Consider the following 19,911-nt stretch of genomic DNA (forward strand, 5'->3'; position numbering starts at 1 on the left):
TTTTAAAGACAGAAGCCCCATCCCCCTTTTGACACCCCCGCTCAGGGGACCGGTACAATAGTGGGTATGACAGAGATTACAGAAATCAGAATTAGCATTATTCACTGGGCTCATGATTTGCAGTTTCCAATACTTGGATACTGCAAATACCTCTCAACACGTGGGGCAACTATAATATTAGGCAAAATTTCTTTACTTCTAGGGCTAATTAACCTATTATTGGAAAACTACTGAGGAAGGTCCATTGGTGATAAAAATGGAGTCATTTAGTCGCCTTAGCCAGGAGGCCTACATGAGAATGGAATCTTATGCCTTAGCCTCGGGCCCAGGTCATTGTAAGGAATCCACAGCAGATGTCTGTCAATAGCGCTTTGCCGCAAAGAGCAGAACACTTTACAGCCATTGACAAGAGTGAGGTATTTGGAATATGTTGACAACAAAGGCAAGGGACAGACCATTCTTCCATTCAACAAATGTTTCTCATGCTAGACACTGCTAGATTTTGAGAATACAAGAGTGAAAATAGACAGGTATGATCCTAGCCCTCATAGACCATACAATATGTGTCCTATTAGTCCATTTCATTAAAAATTTAAAAATGAATATTAAAATATGCACACACACATAGAGTGTGAAAAGAGAAAATTAAATTGTTAGCAATGACTATTTGGGGAGATAGGATTATGGGGACTTCTGGCATTATACATAATTATTATTTATTTTTCCAATGAGCATATATTATTTATGTAATCAGATAAAACCATAATCTAGGCACTTTTATGATTTTATTAGAAAGTGTATGTTCTTCAAAACCTTTCACAATCTGATCCCAATCACTTTTTCCTGCCTCCCAGCATTCCCTGCTCTCCCTCCCCACACTTTCTCACACACATCCCTGGGCCTCTCCTTACAATGCCCAGTGGACTCTCAGACCTCTACATTTTTGCCTTTGTTTTTCGTTCCAAGCAGAAAACATCCTATATCTCCTCCAAGGTCCTGCTCAAATGTCTGTTGGTGAAGTCTTTCCTGATCAGACTCCAAAGGGCAAGTGGCCTTCTCCACTGCGATCTCTCCGCATATTTTTTAAATCAAAGAACAGTTGCATACAGTAAAATGCACAGATTCTACGTGTTTAATTAGATGAGCTTTGACAAATGTGTACACTTGTGTAACCATCATATAGCTATAGAATATTTCCTTTTCCCCAGTGGTTCCCTGCCTTCCACAGAGGACCACTGGTTCCAACTTCTATGACCAGAGATCAGTTTCACTTGCTGAACTTCATACAAATGGAAAAACAGAATGTACTCTTTTGTGTCTGACTCTTCTCACCCAATATAATTTTCTGGGATTAATCCATGTTTTTGTGTATATCAATAATTTGCAATTTCTTGCTGAGTAGTATTCCATCTTATAGATATACAATTTGCTTAGCCATTCTTCTGTTGACGGACACTTAGTATTGTCTTCTCTTCTATGTATTATGATTAGTCGTTTCCGTGTGTCTCCCCAAGTGAGATTACAATACCAATTATTGAATATAGGAACTCTATCTAAATCATGGTTGCATCCCCATCACTTAATTAATCTGTGCTTAGCAAACAGTAGTATTTCATTAAATTTTTGCTTTTGAATAAGAAGGTTTGAGAAAGGAAGTCAGTTGGAAACTACTTTGAATAATAGAAGCAAGATAAAGGAAAATGCCTTTTCCTTTGTTTATAACACTTCTGACACCAAATGTGTGGGTTTTTCCACACCAGGCAATTCTCCAGTTCTCAGTAGACACCAGCTATGGATGTTCTGCAGTTTAACTCGATTCTGACACTAAAGGCCTGGAGTTAGTACAGACGCCACAAATTAAGGGCTCAATTCCACAAGACTGTCTCCACTTCAGGCACCATTGCAAATCGCAGGTTCTCACGTGTATCTCTGATTAACCAACTTTTTTTTTTTTTTATCCTCACCAGAGGATACTTTTCCATTTTTTGTTCAGAGTGGGAGGAAGAGAGAGAGAGAGAGAGAAACATCAACGTGAAAGGGACACAGCGAATGGCTGCCACCTGCACGACCAACCAGGGCCAGGGACAAACCGCAACCGAGGTACGTGCCCTTAGTGGAAACTGAACCCGGGTCTCTCTGGACCGCAGGCCAATGCTCTAACCGCTGAGCCAAACCGGCTAGGGCTCCTTTTTTTAAAATTTTCACATATGCACAGTTGTATTTTTTATTAAATTTATTGGGGTGACCCTGGTTAATTAAATTGTATAGGTTTCAGGTGTACAATTCTAGGATCCATCAACTGTATATTGTATTGTGTGACCCCAAGTCAAGTCTCCTTCCGTCTTCATTTACTCCCCCATACCCTCTTGTACCTTCCCCCAACGCCTTTTCCCTTGGCAATCACCATTCTGTTATCTGTGTCTATGAGTTTTGCTGCTGTTTTTGCTTACTCCATTAATCTGACTAACCAACTTTATTTATTTATTTATTTTTATCCTCACCCGAGGATATTTTTCCATTTTTGTACAGATAGAGTGGGAGGGAGAGAGAGGAAGGGAGAGAGAGAGAGAAACATCGACGTGAAGGGACACATCGAGTGGCTGCCACCCACACGACCAACCAGGGCCGGGGACAAACTGCAACCGAAGTACGTGCCCTTAGCGGGAACGGAACCCGGGTCTCTCCGGACCACAGGCCAACGCTCTAACCGCTGAGCCAAACTGGCCAGGGCTGACTAACCAACTTTAAATTGTGTGTTTCCTATGATCCCGCCTCAGGTCTGATAATTTGCTAGAACAGCTCACATTCACTTACATTTACCAGTTTATTATAAAGGATATTACAAAGGGCACAGGCGACAGCCAGATGAAGAGGTATGTAGGTCGGGGCGTGGGGGAGGGATACACAGCTTCTGTGCTCTCTCCAGGCACCCCCTCCCAACATCTTCACGTATTGAAAGCTCTGAGCCTGTGCTTGAGGTTTGTGTGGAGGTTCCACTATGTAGGCATGATCGACTAAAGCATTGGCCATTGGTGATTGAACTAAATTCCCAGCCCCTCTTCCCTCACTGGAGGTCCAGAGTAGGGCTGAAAGTTCCAGCCCACTAATTATCTGGTTGGTTCCTCTGGCAAGCAGCACCCCCATCCAAGTATCACCTCTTTAGCATAAACTTCGGTATGGCCTAGGAGCTTACTATGAATAATACTTAGGAACTCTGTGACAGGAACTGGGGACCAAATATATATCTCTTAGTATATCACAGTATCACAGGAGATCATTCCATATTTCACCCAGTGGCTAGGAGAGAATGGTGAGCTCCTAGCCATGCATGTTCTCCACAGCAAGGATGTACCATATTCAGGAAGGATTTTCAGAAGGTTGTGTGTTGGGTAGTTGGGAAGGAGAGAAACTGAGATGCATAAGAGCTGTTGTTGGATGTCTAGGTATCTTGGGAAACTAGTTTCAGCCGATGAACTAACTGGTTGTGGTACCTGGCTCACCAGAGACACCGACTGACTGTCATCCACAGGGAGTTGTTATAGAGGTCTCAGTCTGCCCTTGAACCCATAGGCCCTATGTTTGTTGTCTTCATTGTAGGTAATTAAAAGTTAATATTTGAAATGAGTGAACTCAGGCAGAAATAATGACTTTGACTTAGAGTACGAGAGGTCATACCCAGCCGGGTAAAGAGAGATCATGCTCATCTGGGGCTCCTACCAGCAGCTTCTCCTGAATCTGGAGGGACTAGGAGGATCAGCTTGAATGGAAATACCAGCATAAGCAGGGTGTTGCTGACTGTGTGTGGGGTTGTTTCTCTCTCTCTCTCTCTCTTTTTTTTTTTTTTTGCAGGTTTATTGAAGGATCAATGGTATAAGACAAATATGGCACATATTTAAGGTATAAAATTTGAACAGTTTTGACATATGTAGAAAAACCATCACCACCATCAGGATACTGAACACATCATTACCTCAACAATTTCTTGTACCCCTTCACAATCCCTTCAACACCCCAATCTCCTCCCACCTCATCCCCAGGCAACCACTGATCTGCTTTCTGTCACTATAGTTTAGTTGGCATATTTTGGAATTTTATACAAATGGAATTTTACTGTGTGTGTGTGTGTGTGTGTGTGTGTTCCTTCTCTCTGGTTCAGCCTTAGGAAAGGAGAAAGTTCAATGAATGTGTCCTTGGGAATGTGTTCTGCTGAATCAAGAGGTGAGGGCAACCTCCCAGGAGCTGAGCTGACTCCTGTGCTCACTCGCAGTCCTCAGTCCTTGGTCAGACTTTCCTGAACAGAGGCCAGGGTTTGATGTTACCAATCAGATTGGAGGCAGGAGGTTGTTGTTGACTTTCCAGAAATCACTGGCACAGATGTCTTGAGTGCCTTTAGGCTGTGGGGTTTTATGAGGTTATGGCATGATTGAGATAAGCATAGCAAATTCTATTACAAGAAGGTGTTTCCGTGTCACTGGAGCCGTGGAAGGTGGGTCCCACAGTCACTGAGATCCTAGCCCTGCAGGAGCTGTGCGACCTTGGCTTAGCCCAGAGCCAGAGCCCTAAAGCAGTTTCCCACTTACAAGATAAGGGCAGTGCTTCCTCTTTCCCTGGGTTGTTGGAGTGAAGGTGCATTGAAACAGTCAAAGGTATACAAGTGGGAGGCAATACTGAATCCCTGGGTGACCTGCAGTCATAATGATATGCTGACCTGGTTGCAATACATCTTCATGGGGATCAGTCCATACCACAAAGTACTTTGGCCCTTGTCTCTGCCCAGTCATTCTACAATGAAAGGGCATGGGGGAGGCATGGGGGTTCTCCCATGTGGCACTGTCACCCTTCCCCCACACCCTGGGCCATTTCCAGCGTGGACGTGGATGGTGACGCCAGAACGGTGCCCACGACACAGGTGACACTCTGCTTCCCCACAGGCGACCCCAGGTCTGGTTTCCTCTTGTAAATGGGTCTCAGGACTTCTCCCCACACCTCAAAGGCAGGCAGGCAGCTTGCTCTAACAGAGCACAGCCAACAACTCAAGAGACTCAGTTCCAGGTGCTCGTCCCCTTGGGGCTGTCTGGCTGCAGAAAAGTTGAGACACCTTGTCAGGTGCAGGAATGTTAGGCCCAAGGAGATGGGGGTTGGGCAGAGTTTTAGTTAGCACTTGGCCAGGGGCCCATATCATCAGGTCCTCTACAGTTAACCAGGAGACCTTGTATCCACAGCCCGAGCTCCCCATAAGGCACTGGGACGCCCCAGGCTGGAGTCCCTGCTGAACACCTGTACCCCAGAGTGTGGCCAAGAGGCATGGCCGGGGGTGGGGGGGGGAAGGAGGGGGGAGTGCACCTTCCTGAACCAGGGAAGAGGTGGGAGGGGATTGGTAACTGGTCTTAGGTCAGCTGGTCTGTTCGTCTTGGCCTGATTTTCCGTCTGCCCTCTTTTCTGCCACCACCCATATTCGCCTCCCTGTACCTCCTATCCTCTATCTCCTATCCCCACCCCTCACCCCACTCCCAGGCTTTCAGCCACGGTTTACTTTTGGGTAAAAGTCCTCTAGGTGTAACCCTCTCAGCGGTCTGTCAAAGGGAAAGGTTCGCATCGCACATCTGCACAGTGGCTGGGCTGGCCCCGGCCACAGCTGGCTGCTGAGCACGGGAGTGTGGTGAGGGAGACGGAGAAACTCAGTTGATTTTATTTTAATTTAATACGTTTACATTTAAAAGCTGATAATTGATTCAGTTATTTGGAAAAGTTTTGAGTGTATTTGGAGTAAGTATGTGAATCTGCTTTTTCAACTGTAAATTTTATGAAGTCTAAAGATAAATATTTTCAATGAAAATTTAGCATCTGAATTAAGATGTGCTAGAAGTGTAAAATACACACCAGATTTCAGACATACTATGAAAAAGACAAATGAAAATATTTCACATCAAAATATTGATTCCACGTTGAAATGATAGTATTTCGGATCGGTTGGGTTACATAAAACATATTACAATTAATGTCCCTGGTTTCCTCTACTGTTCTTGGCGTGGCTACTAGAACTTTAAAATTTTATGTCTTACGTTATATTTTACTGTGTTTCTGCCGGACTGTGTGCTCTAGATTGCCCATTTAGCTGGGTTTCGAGGAGGTAACAGCCCGGCTGAAGGAGGACTTGCATCTCCTGGGCCCACCCATGGCTGTCACCGCCACACTTCCTGTCCCCACTGCAAGGGAATCTGAGTCCAGGGCATGTGGGGAAGGCTGTGGAGGGAGAAGAGAGATGACCTCTGTTGCACCCATGTCCTTCCTGGGGCAACGGAGGTGAAAACCAGAGCTTTTCTAAATAACTCAAACCATGGCGGGCCTGTTTGTAAGCCTTAGACAACTGCCTCCTTGCGCAGACCAGAGGACGCAGTCTGGGCTTAGACAAAAGATGACATGGAGGGTGGTAGCATGTTTTGCAAAAAGGATCCAAAATAAGGTAACATTCAGGCAACCAAGAGAGGCTACCAACCTACTAGGTGTAATTCCTAGTAAAGTAAAGGGACATAAGACCCATTTCCTGCTCTGGCCGGTTTGGCTCAGTGGTTAGAGCGTTGGCCCTTGGACCAAAGAGTCACGGGTTCAATTCTGGTCAAGGGCACGTACCTCGGTTGCAGTTTGGTCCCCAGCCCTGGTTGGGCTCGTGCAGGAGGCAACCAATTGATGTGTCTCTCTCACATCAATGTGTGTGTGTGTGTGTGTCTCTCTCTCTCATCTCACCCTCCCACTCTATCTGAAAATAAATGAAAAAATATCCTCAAGTGAGGATTAAAAAAAGAGAGAGAAAGAAAGACCCGTTTCCTATGTTCATGGCACTTTGGTTAAGAACATCTCCCTCTTTTCCAAACGTCTGTTTGAGTCTGACTTATTTTTCAGGGCCCTTTCCCCGATCACTCGACTTCCCCGCTCCACTAAGCAAGCGGCTGTGAGGAGCCTGGGCTGCACACGCCGTGGGCCCCCATCCGCAGCCCAGGGGTCCTGCGTTTGCCCTCGGAGCCGGGCTCTAGGACCCGGATGCAGACGGCATGTTGTTCATTCTGATCGTACTTCCCACCGTAGGGAGCTACAGAGGGCTTTGCCGGTAGTAGTGCTTTCAACCTCACATCCAAAAATAAAAGTCTCGTGAAAAACTTTATTTATAATTTCTCATATTTACAGTGAATGGCTTCATACAATCATTCTTACAGTAAATACAGAAGTGCTAAACGGACCTTCTTGGCTGTGGCCTGTGGTCCATCCAAGGCACAGGGACAGAGGGGTGCTGCAGACCCGGGTGCTCCCCGAGGGCCAGCCAGGTGGCCTCAGAGAGTTGAGGGGAGAGGAATTTAAGGTCCGAACTTGAAGTGCGATTACTAGTCAATGCAGCGAAATCCTAGAATATCTTTTAAGAAAACAGATGCAGGTTTTACCAGGTGATACTAAAGAAACAAAACAGAGAGTCAAGCCCCCACGAGTGAGAGGCGGAGAAGCCAGGGCCGTCCCCTGCCCCTCAGCACGGCACTGGCTCCTTAGTGGTGACTGGCCAGTGGACACGTGGGAACCCGAGGAGAGGGTCCCGCTCCCGGAGGTGGATCCTCAGCAGCTCCGAAGGACCCGCAGGGAGTCGACTGTTGACTGTTGGAGCCTCTGTTTGCGTCCAGCCCTGTTTTGTCTCAGTCACGAGGGCCAGGAAACGGGAGCCTGGGCTGTGCCGAGGGCAAAGGGGGCAAAGAAATGTCCCTGTTTTCACCACCCGATAAATCTTTCTTTTTATAAAAGCCATTGTGCCAGGTACAGTGATCTCTCTGTCCTCGCACCAGATTTGTCCATGAAAGGTGGGGAGCTCTCAGATGGTCCCCCAGCTCTGGAGCGGTGTACGTTGGTTTCTGATGGGCAGCCTTGGGCCGAGGCCAAGAAAGCATGACCTAGTTCCCATTGCTCGGTCACGGGTTGTCCCTGCTGTCATTTGATCAGCATCAGGTGTGCTAAAGGCAGGATCAGGATGCCGCCCGGGCCCCAGCGCTGTGAGAGGCCTCGTGAGCACCCACATTTCTGAGTCCCCATGAAGTCATTTGGAATTTTGCCCAGCAAACAAGCTCCAGAGACGGAACTTGCAGCACTACAAAAAATTGTGACTAGACAAAGGCAAAGCCTTCTCAGAGTCAGAGGGAGGAGCAGGAGGGACACGTTGATACAGAGAAACCTGTGCATCAAGAGGACATTCCATGCTGTCAAAATGAGACTGGGAATCACAGCTCTGTGTGGACGGGGGTGGGGGTGGGGGGCTGACCATGGGAGGTTGGGGTGGAACTAACATCTCCGCGGGGCTCTTGGTCAGTGAGGAGCGAGGGCAGTGAAGGAGTTCCGTCTCCGCAGAAACTGTCTCTGGGACTTGGGGGAAGACCAGGAGGAATCTTTGTAACATCCCTTTAGTTTGGTCGCTAAAGACCGCATGCCAGCCCTGGCACAAGTAACTTCCTGCTGTTGTACCTTGACAATGTATTTTAACTAAGCCGCGGCGTGCCATCCTCAGCCGGAGAAGTAGGTCAGTCCCGATTCCAGGTGGGCGGTACGGACTCCACAAAGGTGGCAGAAACGGAATTTGGGCAAAAGAAACAGAGCTCGTCAATCCCTTTGCTTCTGCCTGTTTTCTCTAGATTCTCAGGACTCACGTCTGCCGGAGGAGAGAGAACGCAGCAGCACATTTCCAAGGAATAGCCGGATTATTGATAACATCTGTGGAGTATAAACCATAACGGCCCCACTGGCAGTAGGCTGGGCTTGGGCTTAATAGTCCGTCCTTACACTGACAGCCCCTGAGACTCCCAGTGCTCACGTGTCTTCATTCTCCCTACAGTCCAGTCAGTGCATCTGCTCCAAGGGACAGGACTCGGAAGACGCCTCTGCTGTCTTTCAGGACTGTCTCTTGTTTTCTTTTTGTCTCAGACCCCTTGACCCTTCCTGTATCAATGCTTCCCGCTCCCCACCCCCACCTCCCCAAGCTGCAAAGTCAGACTAAAGGCTTTGTCACAGTAGAAGGAAATCGGAAGAAGATACCACCACCTTCCCTGAGAAACAGACTTGAGTCTCCAAAGCAAAACCGAAGCAGAGGGTGCACATTCAGGTTTGAAAGCTTGGATAAGGAGCAGAATTTCCAGGACATTTGAAAACACACTTGAGTGAACCCCTGGATAAAAGTGTTTTTCAATAATAGCAGCCCTCACCAGGCAACGTGGCTGTGTCCCCAGAATCAAGACCTCTTACAGGTCTTACAAATGAAGCAGACAGCTCAGTTCCCGCCTCTTTGGCCACCTCTTCCCATCCATGATGGCACTGGGAGTGGCCATAGCGTCCGGACGGTGGGGCACCCACCTAGAGGCTCCGGCGGCCTAGGGTGTTTGTGGGGTAAGCTCTGTAGAACTCTCGGGTATTGTAAGTGTCCAGGGAGTCACAGTGTGTAGCACCCAAAGCAGAGTCCTTCCTTGGATGAGCCTGGAGTGCCGAGGCCTCAGGCGTGGGCCTCCGTCTCCTTCTTGAAGGCTGGCTTGTAAATGACTCCTTTGTTGTCGCCACCTTTTTTGCTATTGGAACAAGAAGAACACACGAGTCTTATTAGTCAAAGGGGAGGGAGGCAGAGTGCGGCCTGACAGCCAGGAACGAGGCAAGGTGCAGGGGTCAGACTCCTCTCTTGGGGGCCCTTCCCCAATTCTGTTGGTTTTGGGGGGAATGGCAGCAAAGAGCATTAACCAAAATGAACCTATTTGTTGTTCAACTATTCTTTTTTAACACCTGACAATATTAGGCCTGCATTTTGAAGAAGGTCTCATTACCACCCCTGCTTCAAACCTTTGATTCTGTTGTGGGGTTCCTGGCAACCTGGTTTTTTCATACCAGGAGAAAGAAATTAGATTTCAGGAAAAAGTAAATATGACAACAAAACATGAACAAAAGGCATTAATAGCTAACGTAACTGAGAAATCAAGTTTTTCTTCACTTTTTGGATTCACAAAAGACAAATACCATATGATTTTACCTATATGTAGACTCTAATAAACAAAATAGAAACAGACTCATAGATAGAGAACAGACTGATCGCTGCATGAAAAAGGTGAAGGGATTAAACCACACACACATCAAAACCCTCATAGGCACAGACAACAGTATGGTGGTTACCAGAGGCAAAGGGGTGGGGCAGGTAGAAGAGGGTAAAGGGGAGTAACTGGTGGTGGAAGGAAACTAGACTATGGGGGGCGAACACACAATAAAATGTACAGATGATGCCCTGGCCGGTTTGGCTCAGCGGTTAGAGCGTCGGCCTGCGGTACAGAGAGACCCGGGTTCGGTTCCCGCTAAGGGCACGTACTTCGGTTGCGGTTTGTCCCTGGCCCTGGTCGGTCGTGCAGGTGGCAGCCACTCAATGTGTCCCTTTCACATCGATGTTTCTCTCTCTCTCTCTGTTCCTCTCTCTCCCTCCCACTCTACCTGAACAAAAAATGAAAAAATGTCCTCGGGTGAGGATAAAATAATAATAATAATAATAATAATAATAATAAAATAAAATATACAGATGATGAATTGTAGAACTGTACACCTAAAACCTATAGTCACCCCAATAAATTCAATTTAAAATAAAGATGAGAAAAGTCAGATGTAAAGGTCTTGGAAGACAGCCTTGTTGCTTATATTTAGACAGATGGGCCACCCCTCAAGGCAAGAGGCTTGTCCAAGGTTTGAACAGCACGGCTGGCAGACACACCTCCAGCTCCAAGCACAGTGACCCCTGCACGACCAGCATCTCCTGCAGAGGAGGCTGAGCCCATGGTGTTTGGGGACCAGCACTCCTAGGATAAGTGTGGGGACAGGGGGCAGGGGCTCTTCATTGTGCAGGCTGTCTTTTCAGACAGATTAATCCAGAAGCCACCCATTCCCACTTCAAAGCAAAACCAGCTCACCTCTTCTTCCTTCTGACGAGCCAGATGGACACTGCCAGGATGACGCAGACGCCGAGGACGCCAGCCAGGGCCCCCGAAAGGACGATGCCTGGTGGAGAGGCAGTGGACATGCATTACTTCCCTCCCTCCCCTCCACCTCTTCCCATAGCACACCGTGTGACATCAGGTGACAGCCGGGTAGTCATCCACCTCTGTGCTCAGGTTCTGGTCTTTGGCTTGGCAGGACTGGCTGGGGCACTTAGAGGGGGCCATTTGCAAACTGTGCTCCTTCTCCAGCAGGGGTTCTCAAATTTGCACCAGGATCATCTGAAGAGCTTGTTTAAAATGTAGACTTCTTTTGAGTCCAACCCTCAGAGAATGATTCAATCTCGAGTGGATCCCAGGAATCTACATTTTTGTCAAACACCTCTAGCTGATGCTGATGTATGTGGTCCATGTACCACACTTTGAGAAACCCTGGGCTACAGAATAAAAACTTACTCCATCTTTGCCTGCTGAATGAAAGGCCCATTGGGATGCCTCTTTATCAGGGTTGCCCCCCAAGTTCCATTGCACAGTCCTAAGCAGCCCAAAACAACCAGGGGCCCATCCCCAAGGTCCCCTAGCCAGTCACCCACATTGGGCTTAGGCATGTTTTTAGGCAACGGCTTTCCACCACGGCCAACAGAAGATCTCAGGCTCTTTGAAGGTACGCATGCTGTACAGAGTGATTAGGTCTCTCATTAGGGGAGCATCTGATTGGTGGTTCATCTTTGAATCAACGAGTGGCTTGAGGGTGAGAGCCGCAGGGAGAAGAGGCCAGGAGCCAGAGCGACAGCACAGAGAAGCATAGAGGATGGGCTGGAGGAGTCGTAGGCCCAGATCACGCTGACAATCACAGTGATCACCCAGCAGCAGCATGCACGGCCAGCTGGCCACGTACCCAGACTCAGTCCTGCGTAGGTAAGGTCTTGCTCTTCAAAAGGGGAGGAAAAGATGGGAAATTAACCGAGTCAAACCTTGATGGGCTTGACCAGTGTTTCGAAGCTCTACTTTTTGTTTGGTGGGGGTACTAGGCTTATCCAGATGAGGTAGAGGGAACTGCCCACCTAGGGGATTCACACAGTGATCCCTCCTTTGGATGCTCTTAGTCACAGTGATCTCTCTTCTTGGGCAGGACTTCAGCTTTCAATAAAAAGTGGCCAAAGTGGCCCTGGCCGGTTTGGCTCAGCGGTTAGAGCGTTGGCCTGCGGTCCTGAGAGACCCGGGTTCGGTTCCCGCTAAGGGCGCGTACCTCGGTTGCAGTTTGTCCCCGGCCCTGGTCGGTTGTGTGGGTGGCAGCCACTTGATGTGTCCCTTTCACATCGATGTTTCTCTCTCTCTCTCTGTTCCTCTCTCTCCCTCCCACTCTACCTGAACAAAAAATGGGAAAATGTCCTCGGGTGAGGATAAAAAAAACAAAAAACAACAACACAAAGTGGCCAAAGTGGAAGGTGAGGAAGGATGAGAGTCATAGTCTCCTTGGGCAGGCTGTTGCCTGCTTCTCTGGTACCTACCCCTCTTCCTCAGCAAGGAACCTGCCATGCTCCGGCTGGCTGGGGCCGGCAGAGCTCAGTTGGAACCTCTCACCAGGCTTCACCCGTCCCCATCAGTCTTGTTGTCCTGGTTTGGTTCTGTTTTTGCACTGGCCCCCTGGGTAAACCAGAGAAATGCCTCCACATACCAGCCTCCCTGTGTGTCATGTGCAACCAGAGGACCAGCTTCTCGCCACAATCTGCCGTTGCAGATGAATGGGTGCGTGAGGTGTCCTCAGTGCGGCTCAAGCACCGCCCGGCTATCTGAGGAGAACTCCTGCGGTCAGCCTGTGAGGGACCTCCCTGGGGGAGGGTCACGGTGGCTCCGGCTTCTTCAGTAAGACAGAGAAGCCCAGTCATGAAGCTCCCCTGGGTGACCCAGCCGGCTTCTTCCAGCTTACAGCTACCCCCATCGTCCCAGTCAGGTCCTCCATCTAAAGAAAGTCTCTGTTTATACATACCCCCTTGTCTGGTGGTTTTCTGACTTCAGTAGAAACGTGTGTGTGTGTGTGTGTGTGTGTGTGTAAGGGTGCTTGTTCCAGTTCACATTGGAGGCTAGAGTTATGCAGAAGGTGACCACCCAGCCTGGTACTATGGAGAGCTTGTGTCCTTAGAGCCTGCACTGGGCAACTGAGACCCTGGGTGAGCGCTGACCAAGTATGAGGTGCCAACACAGGGCCAGGAACCTACTCTTGGATCACTTGACACTCGAGGGAACAAGACACGATACTGCAGGGTGAGGTTTGGCTCATGCCTTCTGTCATGTGGCCAGAGTCCAGCTGATTCCCTAGGTGCCATCAGCCCTGCTCCTTCCCCTACTGTCCTCTTCTGCAATGTCATGTTGAGTCTACGGCCTGTCTGGTCCAAGGCTGGCCCCTAGGAGTCTCTGGTCTGGCTCCCCCGGTGGTCCTGGGCTGCTGTATGGTTAAACAGAGCAGGTATGGAGAGGAGCTGTCCACAAAGGACAGGGTGACCTGTTTTCTTGGCTCTTGTCGGCCACCACCAGTAGCCCACGACCTCCCAAGTGGCAGAGAGAGTGGTTCCCCCTGCCTGGTTCACTGCCCGAGGCCTCTTCTTGTGCCTTGAACACAAGGATCAGTCTGTGGCCTGGGGAGACACTCAGGACATGACTTTCCCCCTGGGAGAGGGTCAAATATTTGCATAGCACACGCTCTTTTCCCTGCACCACTGTGGTCTCTGCACACTGTAATTTGGTATTTGGGGGAGAGAGAGAGAGAGAGAGAGAGAGAGAGAGTGTGTGTGTGTGTGTGTGTGTGTGTGTGTGTGTGTGTGTTCAAGGTACCTGGAGGTACTGAGGCCTTTAGGATCTTTTTTTTTTTTTGTTTTTTTTACAGATAGAGTGGGAGGGAGAGAGAGGAAGAGAGAGACAGGGAAACATCGATGTGAAAAGGACACATCGAGTGGCTGCCACCCGCATGACCAACCAGGTCCGGGGACAAACTGCAACCGAAGTACATGCCCCTAGCGGGAACCGAACCCGGGTCTCTCCGGACCGCAGGTGGACGCTCTAACCGCTGAGCCAAACCGGCCAGGGCACCTTCAGGATCTTAAAAACAACAACCCAGAAAGCCCCAACTACTAGTCATGGCTTCCTTTCCCAGCCTTTTGATGAAATACACTTTTGTTCTTTGTTCCTAAAACTCCAGATACCAAGCTGTGGTACCAAATGGGTTCTCACCGCGTAGGACTGGTACTGGTAAGCCTGACCACTGGGCACGCCATCCAAAGGACAGTTTCTAACTCCGTCACCTTCACAGCCACCTCAGACATCCTGAGAGCCACAGGGCCCCCACAGCTGAGCAGCCCGCTCTGGGGCCGGAGGGGGTGCCCCCCACCACGGTCTTAGGGAGCTGGGCAGGCTGCAGAAGCAAGGCCTCCAGGAATCGGACTTGTCTCAAGAGTCCAGCTTGGTGGCTGGTGTGGAGGAAAGTGCTTTCCTGGTCCACTGCGCAGTGCCCTGGGCTGCACGAGGCCTATAAAGAGCCCAATCCGCCCTGGCCGGTTTGGCTCAGTGGTTAGAGCGTCGGCCTGTGGACCAGAGAGACCGGGTTCAGTTCCTGCTAAGGGCACGTACCTTGGTTGCAGTTTGTCCCCGGCCTTGGTTGGGTTGTGCGGGTGGCAACCACTCGATGTCTCTCTCCACGTCAATGTTTCTCTCTCTCTCCCCCCCCTCTGTCCTTCCCACTCTGTCTAAAGATAAATGCAAAAATGTCCTCGGGTGAGGATAAAAAAAAAAGCCCAATTTTATCCGGGGCTTTAGCCTGGCTGCCTGCTCCAGGACAACTACTTGTCAGGGCCCAAGTTGCCTCTCCTTGGAAACAGTGACGGGAGGGCCAGCAACCACAAGGACAAGGACAGCCCCAGAGACTGGGACAGGTGCTTTCAGCCAAGACCTTGATGCGGCCAAAACAGAGCAGTTTGAGCAAGCAAAGAGCGTGAGCTACTACGCAAGAGACATGGCGGCAAGGTGTTGCCTCATAAGAATCCTGCCCCACAGGTAGCCCAGGGCAGGAAGATGCTGGGCAGCCGGCCCCTGCCAGCTTGGACAGCTCCGACATCACAGAAGCACGGCTTCTCCTCAGAGCTGGATGGAGTCCACAGGGCTGGGGTCCCCACGGCAGGCGACACCAAAGCATCTCCTAACTAAAGGGAGAGGGGAAGCCAGGGAGAGCTGTTGGGGCTACCAGAGAACTAGCCCAGAGAGAGAACAGGCACCGAAGATGGTGCAGGAGACAGAGCTAGAGAAATTCCTCTGCAGGTTACACAAAGAAACGGTTTGTTTCTGAACACCAAATAAGACAAGCAGTTCCCAGTGAGATCAATGGGACAGACAGGAGCAACGGAGCAGGCTGGCTGACAGAGATGGCCCCCAAGAGCTACGGATGAGAACGCAACCAAGGGGCTCCTGAGCTGGCTGGTCAGGGTGCAGCTGGACAGACATGGGGGCACTGCCCGCTCTCCATAGAGTGCCCTGCTATGTGTCGGGGGGACAGAGAGAGAGCAATACACACAAGGAAACCACACGGATACAGGGTACAACTGTCACAGGCCTCGCCCAGGAAGGTGCAGACCCCCAGGGAGGCTGGCAAGCGGCTTGCACAGGGGCATTGCTACCTGGTCTGGCTGGCTCGGGAGCTGCGTCTTCCGCTGGCATCTTGCTGGACCGAGGGATGCTGTTTAACTGCTTTTGAGGTCTTCTGAGGCCTCAAGTGCAAACAGAAAAGTCCAGGCGGAGGAACAAACACCTCATTGACTCAGCTCGCTGTTCCTGGAACAAGTCTAGCATTTTCTAGGTCTATGTGCAATTCTGTGCATTCAAACAGAATTCTGAATAAAAAGGACTACAGTCCTTTTCAAAGTATTATTGTAAATATGGACGGTTTGGTAGGTGACATGGTACATAGTGAAAATAGGAGGAGGCAGGGAGAGTTTTTAATCCAGTTTTGAATGGTAAAACTCTTACATCGCTTCATGCAAGTCATAGACTCAAGTAAGTGACACGCTGGCCCTCCCTCTGGTTGATGCTTTGGTAAGAAGAGCAAGGACGCCGTCCTCGCCACAGAACGTCACCACCGTTGGAGGGCATATCTAACTGGGGGATTTTCCTTATCAACACTATAAAGAACCCAATAGAGAATAATTTCTACAAATAAACCTGCCAAAAAGATACCACCGGATTATATGAGGGAACCGGTTTTCCACGCCCATGATAGGCCCAAGGGTTTGCTGTCCAGATTGCAGGCCCGGGAGAGGGCCACACTGCCCTGGGAGCCAAGGCCTGGGGCAGTAGGCACGGGCACGGTGTCAGCCTGGCTGCTTTGTCCTCTCGGCTCCGTCCGTGCCGCAGGGATGAAGGTGGTGGGCCTGGGGCCTTCACCCCTATCAGGCCAGAGCAACAGAGAGCCTGACAGCATCTCTGGGCAACTCCCTTCCAGGCCTTCAAAAGTTGGCAGCTAAGTTCTAATCTTTAATTTTTCTTAAACAAATGAATTGATTTTAATGCTGTTCACAAATTGATAACAAAGCGAAGTAAGACAGGACTAAAAATGAACAATTGGGCAGGCTTATGTTGCAGTCATTCCACAGAGAGGACCCTGGGGAGGCCCGGGGAGGGAAGGGATGGGCAGAAGGATCGGTTACATTCTTTCAGACTCGTCATGAGCACCAGGCACAGCGCCAGGCGCCTTCAGGGGGAAGACTTCTGGGAGGATATGATCAGGATTGGGTCTTGCAAGAATTTTCCAGGTGGCAGAGGTGAGGGCACCCCCAAGGGAGGAACGTGAGCAGAAGTAGACGGTGTGCATATGGAGAGCAGCTGCCACGTCCAGGGAGGCCCTGCGGAGTGCGGGTGCCGCCAGGGGGCAGGGCTGGAGCCGTCACCCCGCTACCTCCCCAAGGGCAGCTCCAGCTCTGCCTGAGCCCTTCGCCCACTGTCTTTCCTGAACACGGTCTGCTCTGTCCAGGAGCTTGTTGTTAGGGGCAAGATAGCACCCGTGGTGGAGCTTTCTGTGCCCCGTGTGCCTCACCTGGGGTGTGCTCAGAACTGCTGGGGTGTACTAAGCTGCATTAGATGAAGGGAATGGGGCGTCACTGCTCCGCACGCCAGGTGACGGTCTGCCGGTCAACCCCGTACCCAGGGGAGCTGGAAGGCAGGCGCTCCTCTGGTCTTCCGTGCGGGCACTTGGGAAGAATGGATCCTTTCCCATCTCATAGAGTTTATTTATAAATAGGAACTTTGAGAAACACAGTGTCAATAACCACAAAGCATACATTCTAGTCTCGAAGAAGTAGATAATTAGCCATCTTAGCTTTGTAAGATTTCTTTCTCTTGATCTCTTTCTAAAGGTTTTATAGAACCACCCCGCTCCAGGGCGGAGTAGAGTCTAATCTCGCTACTACACAGGTTCAGGAGTGCGAGCCCCTCCCGCAGCCCTCGTCTGAGTGCCCCTCGGCCACCCCCGCTCTACGGCAGGCCACTAAAGACGTGATTATAGAAACTTTTTGGTCTCCTCTTGTCCTTCAAGTTTGCCTCGCCCTGACATGTGAGCAGCAGGTTGGATGGGCTCTGGCTTTATGCCCGTCACCATCTGGACCCAGCATTGGTGTCTGTGGCTAGGAAGACGTCAGCTGGAAGGAAACAAGCATTGGGCCGGACTGTCGCTGTGCCTCTCTGGTCTTTCTCCTTCCTCACATGAGATTCGGGAGGGTCCCCCTGTGTTCCCTCTCTCGGGGTCCCACCTTCAGGACAGTGAGCCTCGTTTCCCCTCTTCAGCTCATTTCCATTCGTGCCACTTAGAAGAGGCACCTTGTAGGAGCTGAGTAAGTACCTGGCATGACTTTCCCCTCGCTGTAAGGAGTGGGCACTTCAACCAGAGGCAACAGATGACATTCATACGGGAGAAGCTTGTACAGCAGGAAGGAAGAAGAATGACGAAGGGATTCTGAAGGAAGCGGCTGCGTGGGAGACTGCGGACCTCTGATAAAGAGACTTGTAATCTTAATGGTGAATGGTTCTCTCTCATCCACTTCTCTTAGCCTTGGACATACCCAATGATATTAAAAAGATAATCAAGTTCTACAAAAAATAAGGGGACCAGAGTTCCTCTTGGGTCTGATTGTTCTAAATTAGTAACCCCGTACCGTTCCAGGGGTGACCATCCCCAGACTGAAAAATGTGCTGTAATGGAATCAAGACCAGGGCATGTGATAGAAAACTCTAGAGTCCTGTGATATGAGTGGGAAAATATCAGTCTGGGCCTGGGAAAGGCGTCGTGCAGCACCTGGGGCCGCAGTTCTCAGTCAGGGGAGTTTTACCCTCCCCCCCAGCGACATCAGGCCACGTCTGCAGACGTTCTTGGCGGTTACGGTGAGGGGAGCCAAGGCGCTGCCAACGCTGCAGCCCGCAGGGCAGCCCCCACTGTCCGCAGCACACGGGTGGAAGAGCCTGCCGAGGGCTGAGCCGTGGTTAGACTAGACCCGTCTTCAGGACGGAAACCAGGTTCTGTCCTTTCTAAGCACAGCTGAGGGAAAAGCAGGGTCAGGTTCAACAGTTCTGTCCCCATTCCAGTTTGGTGAAATCTCAGACCCTCCTCTCAAAGTCCATGCACTTTCTCTCCCAGAGGATTTCCTTAACATTACTGTTCTCCTGGCGAAATTTTGCAACTCCGTAGTTCTTGGTAACTTCCAGAAAAACCCCTGAATGAACCACACCTAACGACAAACATGCCTCAGTGTCAAGTGTACGAATAATCAAGCCCAAACCGCTCCAGATCCACTGACAGGTGCACCCGCACACCTGGAACAGTGTCTGAGCGGGCCCTCCTGAGTGCAGTGCCCCGGGGCATGACGTTTGGGGCTTTTGCTTTGGGGCTGCCTCCTCATTGCTCCTTGGCAACAGCCCCATCTGCTGCCTGCATCTTTTGGAGGTGAGCAGGAGAGAATTCTGGCCAAGTTTCTATAATCAGCCTCCAAATGAACAGGTTTGCCTTGTGCTGCCGCGGATTCGAAGCCGTGCAGGAGGGCAGTGGCAAAGCTGCATTGGGCTTTGATCTTGGCGTCCTACGCTGGGACGTGGTCTGTGGGCTGCCCCCCTAGCCAGACCCGGAGGGTCTACTGAAGCGCTCTGCTACACCCTGGCTGCACCGCCCAGGCTACAAGCACCCGCTTAGACCCCAGCCGGTCTAAGAAGATGGCTAATTACTCCCAATGCCAGTTTATCGTTACAAGTGAGGGGTTACGTTGGGACGTCAGACTCAAGTTCCTGCATGGCTTCTTCTGATCCTCTGTAACTGCCCTCAAACACTGTCCCTGCAATGTAAAGCCAGGATGGGGGTCGTTAGTGTCCACTTAGAATCAGCACGTCAGCCCTCGAGGGACATCAGCTCACCCAGGCCAGCCTGTTATTCTTGGCTGAAGAAACCAAGGCCGAAGAAGGGGCATAATCTGTCCACACTGTTACAGCTGGGAGGAAACAAGCCAGGCCTGGAACCCGCGTCTCCTGACCGTAGGGAAGTAGTCGTGACCCTGTCCCCTGCGACCTGTGTAGACTAGCCCAGAGAGCAGAGCAGTTATTATCCTTGAATCACAAGCAAAAGTCTACCTGATCTATGTGGGCCTAGTCCCTCCTCTGCAGGCAGGGTTTTAAATTGTATTTAGGAGTTGAAGTATTTCCATTTGACCTTTGAACATTACATACTCCATTTAGAGGAACAGGAAAAGAGAAAGTTATGTCCAGAATAGATCCCAAAGGGGTAATTCTGGACCTCAGAGGCATCTCCTGGGGAAGACGCTTTCTTAGTCATCATCACATACATCCTCCACGTTTAGGCAGGTCCACTGTTCACAGAGTCAGTTTTCAGGCCAGAAAATGGAGGGTGAGAGAG

At 50.1% G+C, this 19,911-nt stretch overlaps 2 protein-coding genes across 5 annotated transcripts in view; one reads left to right on the forward strand and one right to left on the reverse strand.

The window, feature by feature from the left end:
- The window catches only part of APH1B (aph-1 homolog B, gamma-secretase subunit), a 59,411-nt gene extending 48,703 nt beyond the window's left edge, over nt 1-10,708 (forward strand). Inside the window, exon 7 of one of the 3 annotated variants that reach the window (XM_036260778.1) lies at nt 10,693-10,708. The gene's annotated coding sequence lies outside the window, so the exon portion shown is untranslated. Of the gene's footprint in view, nt 1-6,900; nt 7,138-8,660; nt 9,665-10,692 lie in introns of those variants that run through there. The other 2 variants (XM_036260758.1, XM_036260767.1) reach the window with 2 other exon arrangements.
- Nucleotides 9,512-19,911, reverse strand: part of CA12 (carbonic anhydrase 12) — a 55,404-nt gene continuing 45,004 nt past the window's right edge. The window contains exons 9-11 of one of the 2 annotated variants that reach the window (XM_036260791.1): nt 11,878-11,910; nt 10,956-11,043; nt 9,512-9,584 (exon numbers count right to left, since the gene is read on the reverse strand). In XM_036260791.1, coding sequence (XP_036116684.1) covers nt 9,512-9,584; nt 10,956-11,043; nt 11,878-11,910 — 194 coding nt within the window. The remainder of the gene's footprint in view (nt 9,585-10,955; nt 11,044-11,877; nt 11,911-19,911) is intronic. The other variant, XM_036260801.1, reaches the window with a different exon arrangement.

The sequence above is a fragment of the Molossus molossus genome, unplaced genomic scaffold (assembly GCF_014108415.1).
Source record: "Molossus molossus isolate mMolMol1 unplaced genomic scaffold, mMolMol1.p scaffold_m16_p_1, whole genome shotgun sequence".
Lineage (NCBI taxonomy): Eukaryota > Metazoa > Chordata > Mammalia > Chiroptera > Molossidae > Molossus > Molossus molossus.